General features: G+C 44.9%; 1 protein-coding gene across 1 annotated transcript in view; it reads right to left on the bottom strand.

Annotated features, from left to right (window-relative positions):
- Ubxn7 (UBX domain protein 7) overlaps window positions 1–3,145 on the bottom strand; it is a 60,721-nt gene extending 57,576 nt beyond the window's left edge. The window contains exon 1 of the mRNA XM_032900108.1: window positions 3,013–3,145. Within this exon, the coding sequence (XP_032755999.1) occupies window positions 3,013–3,088 (76 nt within the window). The 5' untranslated portion in view covers window positions 3,089–3,145. The remainder of the gene's footprint in view (window positions 1–3,012) is intronic.
- Window positions 3,146–15,623: the final 12,478 nt, after the last annotated feature.

Raw genomic sequence — 15,623 nt, 5'->3', positions numbered from 1 at the left:
TTTCAGAGCTGGGGACCGAACCCAGGGCCTTACCACTGAGCTAAATCCCCAACCCGACTATTTCTTTTAGACTTTTTTTTTTTTTAAGATTTATTTATGAGTACACTGTCACTGTCTCCAGACACACCAGAAGAGGGCATCAGATCCCATTACAGATGGTTGAAAGCCACCATGTGGTTGCTGGGAATTGAACTCAGGACCTCTGGAAGAGCAGTAGGGTGCTCTTAACTGCTGAGCCATCTCTCCAGCCCTGCCTTCTTTTTTCTTAAGGGTCTCACTATGTCATACAGGGATTAAAATATCTTCCCGAAGTTGGACATGGTAGCACACATCTTTGATCCCAGCACTTGGAAGAGACAAGAGGATCTCTGTGAGTTTGATGCCATCCTGGTCTACATAGTGAGTTCCAGGATAGCTAGGACTTCTCAGAGAGACCCTGTCTCAAAAACAAAACAAAAACCATCAAAGATTTCTCAACTCAACCTAAGAAGAACTAATTAGATACCACCATATCAGGTTTAATCAAGTTTCAAATAGGTCATCACAATCTTCTAAAGAGTCCTAATACTTATCAATAGAAACTCAGAGCTTAGCCAGGCAGTGGTATGCATTATACCTTTAACTCCAACACTGGGGAAACAGAGGCAAAAGCATGCAGATCTTTCTGTTCAAGGCCAGTCTGATCTACAAAATGAGTTTTAGGACAAGAGTCACATAGTGAGACCATGTCTCAAAAGGAAGGAAAGAAGGAAGGAAGGGAGGGAGGGAGGGAGGGAGGCAGGCAGAGAGGGAGATTTAATTTATAGCCTGGTTGACAGTGTAGCTCAGAAGCAGAATGATATTCAGCATTCATTCACTCACTAATCATTTCCCCCCAAAATACTTGCAACTTATGGGGGGCTTTGAGTACAGCTCAGTGGCACAGTGGATGCTTAACATATTCAAGGCCTTGATTTTAATCCCCAGCACTAAATAAATAAATGAAAAAACAAACAATTGTTTAAGGAGCCAGGTATTGCAGTTAGTACCTATAAATGCAGCAGATAAGGCAAGAGAATTCAGTTTGAAACCAGCTTGAACTATAAAGTCAAACCCTACCCCACAAATCACTGTGAAGGATTTTTTCCTTCTGAACATTTGCAGAAATCACTATCTACAGGGGTCTTCAAGCTGATCCAGCAACACAGAGGTCTAGGCCAGAAACAAACTGTATGAACTAAACTGGCAAACAAATTGGTATTAAATTTATTTCAGGGCATTTTGGGTTCTGCATATATATTTTGAAGATGTTGCATAAGAAATGTGAGGTTAAAACAATTGAATTTCTATATGATAGCAATTCACAGATGAAAATAAAGCGATAGTAACTTGCACAAAATTCCTTAAATAGTGAGACCTTAAACTATCTTTATGAAATCCAAAGAAAGATTAATATTTGTGTGACTCACTACATTTTTCTTTTTTTAATGCAAGCCTAATTTCTTCCCATAATGTTGGTTTGGTATGGCACTGGGAAATCCACCACAAAGCTTAACAATTCTCTGTTTGCTGGAATTTTTATTATTATTGAGATTACTCGAAATTAATAATATATAATGTGAAAATTAGTTGTGAGATTAAAATGATATGAAATATATCTTACTTTTCACCTCAGTTTTATTACAAATCTTGTTTTACCAGCTTTGATATATTTTATGTGACAAGGCAGAAAACAATGCATCAGCCATCTAATTATCGTTGCAGAGCAAAAAATAAAACTAGCTTCAATTATAAAACTGCAAATAGCATGCATTGGTTAAACTACCATGTCTTAATGATCTTACACATCAGACTCAAGAACACAAACTGGAAATATTCTCCACATCTAACAAATTATTATCAAAGAAAGGATAGCCCTGTTGAGAGCGGGAACTAACTTTCTGACCTCTTTTCAAAATGACAAACTAGAACAGCAAAATCACACTCAGGCACATGGAGTACTGTTCTCTCAAATCACTCCACAGAGAACTTCATCATTTGCTCCGCCCTCTAATAACTCATGCAAAAAAAGTTCAGCACCATCAGAGAGAAACAAGACATAGCGCATTCACAGAATGGCTTAGAGCCTTTCTTCCCGGTGGTAAGAGAACCTGCGTTTGCCCTTTGCCGGGGACCGAAGGGACAGAAACCTAGGCCTAACGTTTCACGGATACTGACACCTACAAACAGATTTCTGTGCAAGAAGTTTCTGCCACCACCTCTATTTTATCAGCAAAGGCTCGGGCGCCATCGTCTCGATGTTTGATTTTATCATGAGGAGGTGGGAAAGGCCACCCAGGATTACTCTAGGCCTTCCCCCCATTAAGCTCAGGGATCCCCCTCATTCTTATCTGAAACCCTCCGTCCCTAAGGTACCCCTCCGCACCCCTTGTTCCGGGCGGCAAGTCCCCCGGGATGTGTAAAGGCGCGGCAGAACCCACCGGCCTCACCGTTAAAGCAAGACGGCCCTCACACGCCAGGGCCACCGCCAAGGTTCCGGGGGGCCCAGCGAGGGGAAGAGTAGGCCAGGGGCGGAGGGACGATGACCTGGCCGGGAAGAGAGGATGGCATGAGGGGACGCACTGCACCGCCTTGTCGGCGGGGGGCACGATAGCAAGAGAAGGTGATGAAGGAGGAAGAGGGCGGTGGCCCGGGTGCGGCCCCCTACTCCTCCGGCCCGCAGGTCCCCGGCCCTGGGCACCACGGGCTCGGCCCATCCCCTGCTCTGGACTGGCTGGGGGCGTGGGGGCCTGTCTGGGAATGAGAGAGAGACCGAATGAGGGACTCGGGGGCACTAGCGAGTGGGGGTAGGAGAAGCCTGCCTCCCGCCTGAACCGCAGACCCCGGACGCCGTCGTCGTCTGTTCCTCAGGAGAGGGCAGGAGCTGAGGGGAGAGCCCGAGGGAGGAATGCAGGAAGGTGAGGTGAAGCCCGGGGCAGCCCCGACAGCCTCCCCGTACCCCACTCTTCACCTTCCCGTAACCGCGTCTCTTACCGGTGATGGCGGTGAACTGCTGAATTAACCCCTTCAGCGCCGACGACGCCGCCGCGGAGCCCCCGTGGGCAGCCATCTTACCGCCGCCGCCGCCGCCGCGGAACAACAACACAGACACACACACGGGGCTCCCTCCCCCCACGCCGTTGCGTGCTGCGCGCAGGCGCACTGGCAGGCCCGCAGCTCCGCCCCCTCCCTTTCTGTGCAGGTTTTGCGCAGGCGTACTTCCCGCGAGCCGCCGCGCGCGGGGCTGTGGTTTGAAGTCTACTGCTATCTGGTAGCTATTCTTTAAAACATTTGGTGCCTTCTCTGAATTCCGAAGATATCCTCCTAAATACTGCATTGACTCTCAGTACCCAAAAGAATCTTCAGAACTGAAATACCAAGCCCTTCATGAAACGCTCAGGGTTTCACATAAAATAGGTATTTGGTTTGGTTTTATGTGACATTAGTGTGTTTCTTAAATTCTAAAGTGTAAGTTAATAGCTTAGTAAAACATGAACCAATCTATAGTAGACTTTAGTAAATGATTGTTCACTCTGTTTTTCTTCAACAAATGTCTCAGTATATCTTCCCCCAGGGTCAATCTTACTTTCTTCAGGTATTTTGGGTTTTTTTTAAACAAAGATATATATATATAGATATAGTAAATAAAATAAAGAGAAACACTAGAAAGTGGTCCTGAGGGGTTGGGGATTTAGCTCAGCGGTAGAGTGTTGCCTAGCGAGCCCAAAGCCCTGGGTTCGGTTCCCAAGCTCCGAAAAAAAAGAAAAAAAAAAGAAAAGAAAAGAAAAGAAAAGAAAGTGGTCCTGAAATCATTGATAATAGTTACAACTAAAAAAGAAAGAACATGATGAAAGGGACATTTAGCTTGGTTTTTATACTTTATTTTTAAATAAAGTAATAGTATGTAGCTTGCACAATTCTAAATACTTATTGTACTAGCTGGTTGTGTGTGTCAACTTGGCACAAGCTAGAGTCCTCAGAGAAAAAGAAGTCTCAGTGGAGATCCAGCTGTATTTTCTCAATGAGTGATCAGTAAAGGTGGGCCCAGCCTTTGGGTGGTGCCATCCCTGGGCTGGTGGTCCTGGGTTCTATAAGAAAGCAGGCTGAACACACCATGTGAAGCAAACCACTTAACAGTCCCCCTCCATGGCCTCTACATCATCTCCAGGATCCGTCTTCTTTCAGTGGTTAACAGCAACGTAGAAGTATTCACCAAATAAACCCTTTCTTCCCCAACTCGCTTTTTGATCCAGGTGTTTCATCACAGCAATAGAAACCCACTGTTTTCAGTTATTTAAGATAGCTTTTATTTATGCTTCAATGGTTTCATATATGTTTACCAGGTATCTTGATCATATCCACCTCCAACTCCTTACTCCTTTTCCCCTGGACACTCTCTTACATGTCCCCTCCCACTTTCACATGCCCTCCCCCTAAATCCATTGAGTCCAGTTAATGCTACCTCTTGAACTGCTCTTATTGGCTTGATCTTGTGTGGGTAACCGTAGCTGCAGTGAGTTCCTGAGTGTAGCAGCCTTGCTATGTCCTAGAGACAGCTCCCCTTCCATCCTCCGACTCTTATGTTCTCTGCTCTCTCCTCGATTGTCCCTGAGCCTTGATGAGGCTGACATAAATGTCCCAGTTAGGGCTGAGCCTCAATAGTCACTTTCAGCACTCCACTGGTTTCAAGTTTTTGCATCGACCACTCCAGAATAAGAATTCCGCTGGCCAAGGGTGAGAACAAACTTATCAATGCATGTAAACATAATATTTAGAAGGTAGTTGGAAAATATGTTCAAGCTGGGCTGTGGCACTCAGGAGTCAGGAGCAGATGGATCTCTATGAGTTTGAAGTCAGCCTGCTCTTCACAGAGAGTTCCGGGACAGCCACGGCTACCCAGAGAAACCCTGTCTGGAGGGAAAAGAAAGGAAATTTGTTCGTTTAGTAAAACAACAGTAGTCGATTCCACACTAAGCCCTATGACTTCCTAAGTTTTTGTCCAAGTTTACAGTACCAGGCACACATTCCCTCCCATGGAGCAAGACTGTAATCAGAAATCAAGTGGTTTCCCCCATGACCTTCATACCAGTAATGCCTGGGAGATTGGTTTTATAGGACTCAGGGTTCCTTGCTGGAATACCACTGTACTGGCTGGTTTTGTGTGTCAACTTGACACAAGCTGGAGTTATCGCAGAGAAAGGAGCCTCCCCTGAGGAAATGCCTCCATGAAATCAAGCTGTAAAGTATTTTCTCAATTAGTGATCAAGGATGGGAGGGCCCAGCCCACTGTGGGTGATGCCATCCCTGGACTGGTGGTCTTGGGTTCTATAAGAAAGCAAGCTGAGCAAGCCAGGGGAAGCAAACCAGTAAGCAACATCTCTCCATGGCCTCTGCATCAGCACCTGCTTTCTGCCCTATGTGAGTTCCTGTCCTGACTTCCTTTGGTGATGAACAACAATGTGGAAGTGTAAGCTGAATAAACCCTTTCCTCCACAACTTGCTTCTGGATCATTATGTTTTGTGAAGGAATTCAAACCCTGACTGAGCACCCACTAACCGTGTGTGGGTCCTGTACCCACCCTCCCTACACCTGTGGCTTACATAGCACCTTTCCACCCTATGAAAGCCATCAGGGAAAAACTTTTCAGGTAAGTTCCAGCTTGTTTTCTGTGTCCTGAAAACAAAGTGTGTTTTGTCTTAAGCAATACAATCTTTTAAAAGAAAAAAATTAAAAAAAAAAAAAGAAAAGAAAAAAAAATTTTTTTTTTTTGGTTCTTTTTTTCGGAGCTGGGGACCGAACCCAGGGCCTTGCGCTTCCTAGGCAAGTGCTCTACCACTGAGCTAAATCCCCAACCCCAAGAAAAAAATTTTAATGTGTGTATGCTAGTGTGGGTCTGTTCCCATGAGTACGTTGTGTGCAGAGGCCAAAAGAAAGTGTCAGATGCCCCGGAATTAGAGTTACAGGCAGTTGTGAACTGTTCAGTGTGGGTACTGAGAACTGAATTCAGGTTCTCTGCAAAAGCAGTTAGTGCTCTTAACTGTGGAGCAGTCTTACCAGCCATGCTATAGATTCTTCCTGTCTAGTTATAGTGGGCAGCTAACAGTAATGAGGCATCTCTGATAACTGGTAGAATGGTACCCCATGCCAGGCACTGAGATTTTCAACTCATGTCTTCTGAGGACAGTATTGTCATCCCTGCAAGGTACCTGTGTCCAAACTCCTTTTTTATTTCAAAATTATAAAGTCCTAAGTTTCTATAAGTTTTTTTTAATATCTTTACTTTGGTTGAGAAAAAAGTAGAAAAAATACAGCAATGTATGTAAAAAAAAGGATACTTACAAGTAATATTTTAAACAATTTTATGCCAATGGATTATAAAATACAAAGATACAAATTTATAGATACAAAAGTTTCCTGAAGAAAAAAAAATAGTTTACCAAAACTGACTCAACTGTAAGTAGACTTGTGACTGACAGTAAAATAAAAAGACCCCTAAAATTAAGAAACAGGTATGGAAGATAGACAGCTCCCAATCACAATCCCCAGTTATAAGGGAGATGATAACCTCTTCTGACCTCCACCAGATATACATCTGGTGTAAAGACATACATGCAAGGAAATCACTTATACATGTAAAGTAAATTGAAGAAATCCTAAAAGAAACAGACATGCCAAGTTTATAGAGAGTCTTCCAGACAAAGACAAAACACATCTCATTATAATGGTGTTAGCATTCTATGAAGTTAGCATTGCCTTGGTACCCACACCAAACAAGACAGCAAATGAGGCCACAGCCTCATTGAAGGTTCTGAACCCAAAATCCTAAACTCCACCAAAACCCAGCCATCCACATCACGCAGTTATTGTTAGTTACATTTAAAGAATGTAAGCAAAAGACTGTTTTACTGTTTTACTCAGAACATAAACAAGAGAAGGGCCAGCAAGACGGTGCACAGGTAAAAGTACTTGCTCTACAAGCCTGATGATCTGAGTTCAATCCCCAGTCCCCACAGTGGGATGAGAGAACCAAGCCACTGTGTGGGGTTCAGTGAGGTGGCTCAGATGATAAAGGCACTTGCTGCCAAGCATAACGACCTGAGTTAAATCCCCAGAACCCATGCCCACATGACAGAAAGAGAGAACCAGCTCCCACAAATATCTCTGTCTCCTCCCCCCACTCCCCACCTCTGGTTCATTGCTTTGTTTGTGACAGGTCTTCTCTATGTAGCCTTGGCTGTATTGGAACTCACTCTGTAGATCAGACTGGTCTCGAACTCAGAGATCCGCCTGCTTCTGCCTCTCCAGTGTGCTACCACCACCCAGCTCCACATATTGTCTCTTGACTTCCACCTACATGCTACGTACTCATGCAGGCACACATGTGTGCCCACACTCATGAATGCACTGGCTCTCAAACATACACGAAGAGTTAAATGTAAAAAAAAAAAAATTCGGGGTTGGGGATTTAGCTCAATGGTAGAGCGCTTGCCTAGCAAGCGCAAGGCCCTGGGTTCGGTCCCCAGCTCTGAAAAATAGAAAAGAAAAAAAAAAAAAATTCAAGCCAGATTCACACACCTGTAGTCAGCATTCCTACAGCAGGATAGGAAGCAGAGAGAGAAAACGACAGACTCTGAAGTCTGAGATGATAGCACAGCAGAAATTAGAGAGAGCCCAAGACACAATAAAGTGAGAGATAATCAACTCCCAAAGTTAGCCTCCAACACGGGGTTCGGTCCCCAGGACTCACGTAGTGGGTCACTACATGGTAATTCTAGTTCTAGGGGATCCACTACTTTCTGATCTCCACAGCACCCATGCATATGTACATGCAGACAAAACAGTCATGCGCATAAAATAAGTAAAAAAAAAATTAAGTTGTCCTCTGATGTCCATATACATGAGTGCCTGCATACACACATAGGCACACATGAGCACCTGGTGGGGAGGGGAGGGGGATCTCTGAGTTTGAGGCCTGCCTGGTCTACAGAACAAATTCCAGGACAGCCAGGACTAAACAGGGAAACCCGGCCTCAAAAATAAATAAATAAATAAATAAATAAATAAATAAATAAAAAATTAGAGGGAATGAGGAGACAGGAAGAGCAGAAAATAAAGAAGGAAGGAAGAGAGAAAGAAAAAAAAATCTCTTTAAAATCTGGCAGAGGCAGGCAGGTCTCTGTGACTATAAGGTCAGCCTGGTCTGCAGAGTTCCAGGCCAGCCAAGGCTACATAGTGAAGACTGTCTCAAAAGAAAAAGGACAAAGCAGGAAGTGAAGAAGGGAAAAAGAAAACAGAAGTGGGCTTTGAACTCAGACTGAAAAAAGCTGACAAGATTGGGGGATAGAATACAGCAAAAGTAAAAAGTCCAGAAATGAGAAACAGAAATGATTTCTGTTATATGTGCCTGGGGGGTTAGGGGGTGGGGGCTTGGGGCTGAGGGCTTAGGGGTAGGGGTGGATGGGGTGTGAGTAGAGGGATGGCTCATTATAAAGGAATGTGGCCAAGCCTACCAACCTGGGTTTAGTCCTTTGATAGTCTACGAGAAGGCCCGGAAGCATTCACAAGGCTCTTGTGACTTTAATTAGATCCTGGCATTGTCATTAAAGAAAAAAGCGCTACACAGAATAACCCTGTCTCAAAACAAAACAAACAAAAAACAAAGGTGGAGTAAACATTCAGTTAGGGCACTCGGGGCAGTTTAGGGTATTGTGTGTTGTATCAGGAAAAGGCAGTTCTGCTGGCAGGAACCACAGGAAGGGGGGGCGGGGTCTGGACAGGGCTGCAGGGCTTCAGCACTTCTCTCAGGCTCTTCAGACACTCCCTTTGCTGTGTGAGTGTTGTCCCTGACTAATGGCAAGGGAGCTACAGCATTTTCAAACACCACACTGAGGTACATCAGGCAGAGGAAGAAGCACCATCTCTCCTGCTACGGAAGGGACCGTTTCCTAGAAGGCTTCGGAGGCTTGAATTCATTGGTTTGAATTGAGTTACAGTTCTTTTATTAAACCAGTCCCTATGCCGCGGGTGGAAGGGAAACATAACCAGTTAGTATAGCATATGGCTTTGTGGAGGAAGTGCTTTAAAGCACCATACTGTGGGGTTTGAAAAGGAGAGAGGAGGAGGAGGGATTGGTGTTAACTGGGCAACAAACAGAGTCTCCTCCATTCATAAAACTTCCCTCTGAACATGAGGAAATGCTCCTCCACCTCTCTTTATTCTGCTTCTCCTTTTACGTAGAATCCTTCTGAGCAACGGTTTCTCAGGTTCCTTAATACCATGAAAGCAATCACTGGAAACTTCTACCTCTCCACAGGAAAGTTAAAAGTTAATATGGCATGGTTAAGAGCACTCCTTGCGGGGTTGGGGATTTAGCTCAGTGGTAGAGCGCTTGCCTAGGAAGCGCAAGGCCCTGGGTTCGGTCCCCAGCTCCGAAAAAAAGAACCAAAAAAAAAAAAAGCACTCTTTGCTTTTCTAGAGGACCCAGGTTCAATTCCCAGCATCCATGTAGCAGCCAGCTCACGGCGGTCTATGACACCAATGCCTGGCCTCATTAGACACTGCCTACAGGTGGTATACAGAAATGGGTAGAGGCGAAAAAACACTTAGACACATGAAAAATACAAGTAAAGGTTGGGCCAGGCAGAGTGGTGATGCACACTTTTTATCCCAGCACTTACAGGGCAGAGGCAGGCAGATCTCTGAGTTCCAGGCCAGCCTGGTCTACAGAGTGAGTTCCAGGACAGCCAGGGCTACCTGAGAAACCCTGTCTCAAAACAAAGCCATGTGAAAATATTTAACATGGTATTGTATTGTGAAAGTTGTCAGAATTAAAATAGAGTCATTCTTGTCAAGTCCTCCTGAAGAACAAACAAAGGTGAGAGGTTATGAGGGTGGAAATCCCACTCACACTGGCTGGCTAGCAAGAGCTGTTCACAGAAGACTTCTGGGAGCTCAGCTTTGCACAGAGGCCATCATCCCTTTCGACGGTTGCTCAGTACCTGTCTAATCCCTGACTGAACCCTCACTAGCTTCAGTAGAAGCTATAGACACTGGCAGCCAACGATGTCAGTCTCAAGATAGTTTAGGTAATCCTTTGCAATTCACATTTATATTTTCCCTTTGTTGGAAGCGTGGTGGCAAAAGTGAAATTCCAGGGGTTGGGGATTTAGCTCAGTGGTAGAGCGCTTGCCTAGCAAGCTCAAGGCCCTGGGTTCGGTACTCAGCTGGGGGATTAGGGGGAGGTGAGGTGAAATTCCAGGAAGTTAAGGCAGGAGGACTTCTAGTTCCAGTCAATCTGCAATTATATACCAAGACCCTTGTTTAAAACCAAAATTCTCCTTGCCTCACCCTTTTTGAATACACCTGCAGTTTACTGTGCCATTTGTACATTACAGTGTTCTTCTAGCCCAAAATAAATATCATCATCATTTCAAGAATTACAGTTGGGGCAGGAGAGATGGCTCAGCAGTTAAGAGCACTGACTGCTCTTCCAGAGGTCCTGAGTTCAATGCCCAGCAACCACATGGTGGCTCACCACCATCTGTAATGGGATCTGATGCCCTCTTCTGGTGTGTCTGAAGACAGGGACAGTGTACTCACTTACATAAAATAAATAAATAGATGGATAAATACTTTTAAAAAAGAATTACAAGGGTTGGGGATTTAGCTCAGTGGTAGAGCACTTGCCTAGCAAGCTCAAGGCCCTGGGTTCGGTCCTCAGCTCCGGAAAAAAAAAAAAAAAAAAAACAACAACAACAACAACAACAAAAAATTACAATTAAATCTACTAGAACGTCACAAGTGTCTGTACGAACACAAGTCTTATTGCTCTGAAAGAAAACAGTGAGATGAAGAATTACTGGTTCATATTGTGTTTGTGCTTGATATGTTTTTAAGAAGGCAGAAAACAGGGGTTGGGGATTTGGCTCAGTGGTAGAGCGCTTGCCTAGCAAGCACAAGGCCCTGGGTTCGGTCCCCAGCTCCGAAAAAAAGAAAAAAAAAAAAAAAAAAAAAAGAAGGCAGAAAACAGGGGCGCTTAAGAAGAGGGCAAAGCATGGGCAAGCTAAGGGCTTCACGCCTGCAAAGGGGGAAAGGGGATATCTTGGCTCGTCTTATGTCAACTTGACTCACAAACTGCAATTATCTGAAAGAAGGAAACCTCAGTTGAGAAATGCCTCTGTAAGATCCACTATAAGGTATTTCCTTAATTAGTTTTATTGTTGTTGTTGTTATTGTTTTTCAAGACAGGGTTTCTCTGAATAGCCTCGGCTGTCCTAGAACTATCTCTGTAGATCTGGCTGGCCACGAACTCACAGAGATCTGCTTGCCTCTGCCTCCCAAATGCTGGGATTAAAGGTGTGTACCAGCACCATCCAACTTTTAACCAGTTATTAATGGGGAAGGGCCCAGCTCAATGTGGGTGAGTCTGTCCCTGGGATGGTGGACCTGGCTTCTGTAAGAAAGCAGACTAAGCAATCCTTGTGGTACAAGCCATTAAGCTGCACCCCTCCATGGCCTCTGCATCAGCTCCTGCCTCCAGTTCCTCTCCTGACTTCCTTCAATGATGGACAGCAACGTGGATGTGTAAACTTTTTGGATATGATGTTTTTCATAGCAGCAACAGAAACCTAAGACAGGTGAGTTCAAATTAAGTATAACTTATTCTGCAAAGTCATATACTAATAACTTTACCTTTCTATAATTCAATTTAAACTTACTACCTCCAGGCCAGGATGTCGTTATGAAACTATGACTCTATTAAGTTGGTGAATAATCATCTATTATTATCAGTTTTACCACTAAAATATTTTATTCTCAGGCTAGCAAGATAACAGGATGGGTAGCAGTAATTGCTGTCAAACCTGACAGCACAGTTTGATCCCCAGGACCTATATGGGATGCGATGGTTTGTATATGCTTGGCCCAGGGAATGGCACTATTAGGAGGTGTAGCCTTGTTGGAATAGATGTGTCACTGTGGGCATAGGCTTAACGCCCTCATCCTAGCTGTCTGGAAGCCAGTCTACTCATGGCTACTCATCTACTATATCTTCATCTACTCAGATGAAGATATAGAACTCACAGCTCCTCCAGCACCGTGCCTGCCTGGAGGCTGCCAAGCTCCTGCCTTGATGATAATGGACTGAACCTCTGAACCTGTAAGCCAGCCTCGATTAAATGTTGTCCTTTATAAGAATTGCTTTGGTCAAGGTGTCTGCTCACAGCAGTAAAACTCTAAGACATGGGAGAAGGAGAGAATGAATTCCCACAAGTCTCCTGACCACCAGACACCTGGTGTGATATGTGTGAGTATATACACACACACACACACACACACACACACACACACACACAAAATAAAGTGTCTTCGTTACTTTTCTGTTGCCATGATGAGACACCATGACCAAAGTAACTCATAAAGAGATTATCAGAGGCTTACAGTTTCAGAGGGTGAGTTGATGACCATCATCATGGGGAGCATGGCAGGCAGGCAGGCACGCATGGTGCTGGAGCAGTAGCTGAGAGCTTAGATCTTGAGAGGGAACCACCAGGCAGAGAGAGCCAGCTGGCAATGGTTTGGGCATTTGAAACCTGAAAGCCTACCCCCAGTGACATCCATCGCTCAAGGTCACACCTCCTAATACTTCCCGAACAGTTACACCAAGTGGGGACCAAATGAGACTGTGGGGACCATTCCCATGCAAACCACCGTAAAATGTAATAAATGTTTACCATATTTGTTCTCACAGATGACAATGGGATATTTATTATAAGGTCCTTATAAACGGAGTTCAATGTCCCCTTTCCTAAGCCAGCTGGCAGCCCTAGAAGGCCAAGGAGAGAGCAGAGGAGCTGAGGAGATAGAATTGCTTCATGGGACTCTGGGGACAGATGAGACCCCACGCACTTCTGCCAGAACTGGCTGTTTCTTGTTCTAACAAGTTTCCTTACGGGGGGGGGGTAGGGGTGGGTACCCTAAGTACTACAGCTTTTAGAGGTGAGGGTACTGATGACGTCAGTATCTCTTCTGGGTAGATTCTGAATTAGGGGCTTACTTGTGTCTAAGGTCACAACAGGAAACGTTTGTTGAGCTTGGGCCATGGAGCCAGCACAGCTTAGCATACACAGACTCTGGAAGGGAGCAGGTTGGCTGCGGGCCACTCGATTCGATAGTTGTTTTCATACTTGGATCTCCTCAGGAACCAGAACCCCTGAGGGAGATTCTGAACTTGTAACTAATTTCCCCCTGAGGACTTAAACATGTGTACACCTGCACACAGACACAGGAGTGTCTAAAGACTGTCTCTGAGTAACCACCGGCTTCCTCTAAATGCCCTGGAGATGTGTTTGTCGGCCTCTTCCCTGAAAACCATCATCTGTCCCCTGTCACGGGACTTATAACCTAGTAGGATCTGGTTCCCTAAGCATTTCCAGAGAAGAGCTGGAAGTCATGGAGGATGGTGACACTTGGCATGTAGAGGACAAGAGATTAAAGGAGTACATCAGGACAATGTGGTCTAATACTGTCTGGTTCCAGGCCAGCAAAGGGTATCTAGTGGCACCTTTGTCTTTAAAAGAAACAAAAGTACTTGCCTAACTTGGTAGCTCACACCTACCATTCAGAAGTGTATAGATCGATCTATGACTTCACTTATCTATTTATTTCAGACACACCAGAAGAGGGCATCAGATCCCATTACATACAGATGGTTGTGAGCCACCATGTGGCTGGTGGGATTTGAACTCAGGACCTCTGGAAGAGCAGTCAGTGCTCTTAACCTCTGAGCCACCTCTCAGGCCCAGATCTGTGATTTCAAAGCCAGCCTCATCACCAGCCAGGGCTACAGAGTAAGAACCTACCTTCCTAACATCATCAACAGTGATTGTGTTAGAGGACATAACTACAATGCAAATTACTCCTGAGACCTGGATAAAGGTGAGTGTGTCAGTCCCTTCTACAGTGCTGTGACCTAAACATCTGAGAGCTTAAAAAGGGGATTGTTTGTCTCGCAGTCTCAAAGGACTTAGTCTGTCTCTGCTCCCCTAGTCCCCAAAGGTTCATGGCTTAGCCACTGTTCTATTGCCATAAAGAAACACCATGACCTAGGCAACTCGTACAAAGGATTTAATTGAGGTCTTGCTTAGTTTAGAGGGTCAGTCCATGATCATGGCAGGAAGCGAGCAGGTGTGGCACTGGAGCAGAAGCTGAGAGCTTTACATCCTGACCTTAAAGCAGCAGGCAAAGAAAGAGACACTGGGCATGTCATGGGATTTTGAGACCTCAAAGTCTACCCCCACCCACACATACCTCCTCTAGCAAGGCCACACCTCTTAATCCTTCCAAATAAGTCCACTAACTGGGAAGCAAGCATTAAAACATATAAGACTGGGGCTGGAGAGATGGCTCAGAAGACTGGCTGCTCTTCCATAGTTCCTGAGTTCAATTCCCAGCACCCACATGGTGGCTCACAACCATCTGTAATGAGATCTGATGCCTTCTCCTGGTGTGTCTGAAAACAGCTACAGTGTACTCATATAAATAAAATAAATAAATCTTTAAAAAACATAAGACTATGGGGGGCATACTTATTCAAATCACCACACCATTTCAAAGTGTAAAATGCAGGGTTGGGGATTTAGCTCAGTGGTAGAGCGCTTGCCTAGCAAGCGCAAGGCCCTGGGTTCGGTCCCCAGCTCCGAAAAATAAAATAAAATAAAATAAAACAAAGTGTAAAATGCATTTAGTCTATCAGATCCAGAAGCCTCAGCATAGTCCAAAAGTCTTAACTTCAAAGACTCTTCTGAGACTCAAGGCAAAGTCTTAGCCCAGAGCCCCTGAAATACCAAGATGAAAGTTTCAGGTGACACACATCTGTAATCCAGCAGTGGGAGGGGAGCTGTAGGAAGAGTGCCCTTGGGTTCAAGGCTAGCCTTGTCTGCATAGGCCAGCAGAGAGAGAGAGAGAGAGAGAGAGAGAGAGAGAGAGAGAGAGAGAGGAGAAAGGTAGGGGAGAAAAGAGGAAGGAAAAAAAAAGGTCCACACAACCACAATATACAAAGTTACAGTGTGAAAAAACATTACCATTCCAAAAATGGGTGGAAGAGTAGGAAGTCAGAACTGGACCAAAGCAAGTCTGAGCCCAGCAGACTGCACATCAACCCTTTAGCTCAAGAGTCATGATGTGAGCGCTAATGGTCTTTGTCAGCACTGCTCTCGCGGCCTAAACAGCCACCAGCACTGTCTCCACTCATTGCCTGTGGTTTTCCTAAACAGATGTTTCACACTCTTGATATCACTAACATCCTGGGGTCTCTGGTGCAGCTTATGACTCATATCAGGCCCAGCTACATCACAGTGTCTTGGTGTAACTTGCTACATGGCAATGGGTAACTAATATGTTCCTTTCGGAGTCCTTTGACAGCTCTATATATCTAAAACAAAGAGTCGTGTAATTGGTCATCTTCCTTCTTAAAACAGACATATTTCAGGGCCTTAGTTGTTTACCACAGAGGTGAAACTGAAACCAACCAACAGGATCTTTTGGGACTCTCTGGGTTCCTGGCTCATGTCTGCAGGTTCTGGTGCATGCCTGCAGTCCCAGCTAC

This window comes from Rattus rattus, chromosome 4 (assembly GCF_011064425.1).
Source record: "Rattus rattus isolate New Zealand chromosome 4, Rrattus_CSIRO_v1, whole genome shotgun sequence".
Classification (NCBI taxonomy): Eukaryota; Metazoa; Chordata; class Mammalia; order Rodentia; family Muridae; genus Rattus; species Rattus rattus.
This window is presented reverse-complemented; position numbering and strand designations above follow the sequence as displayed.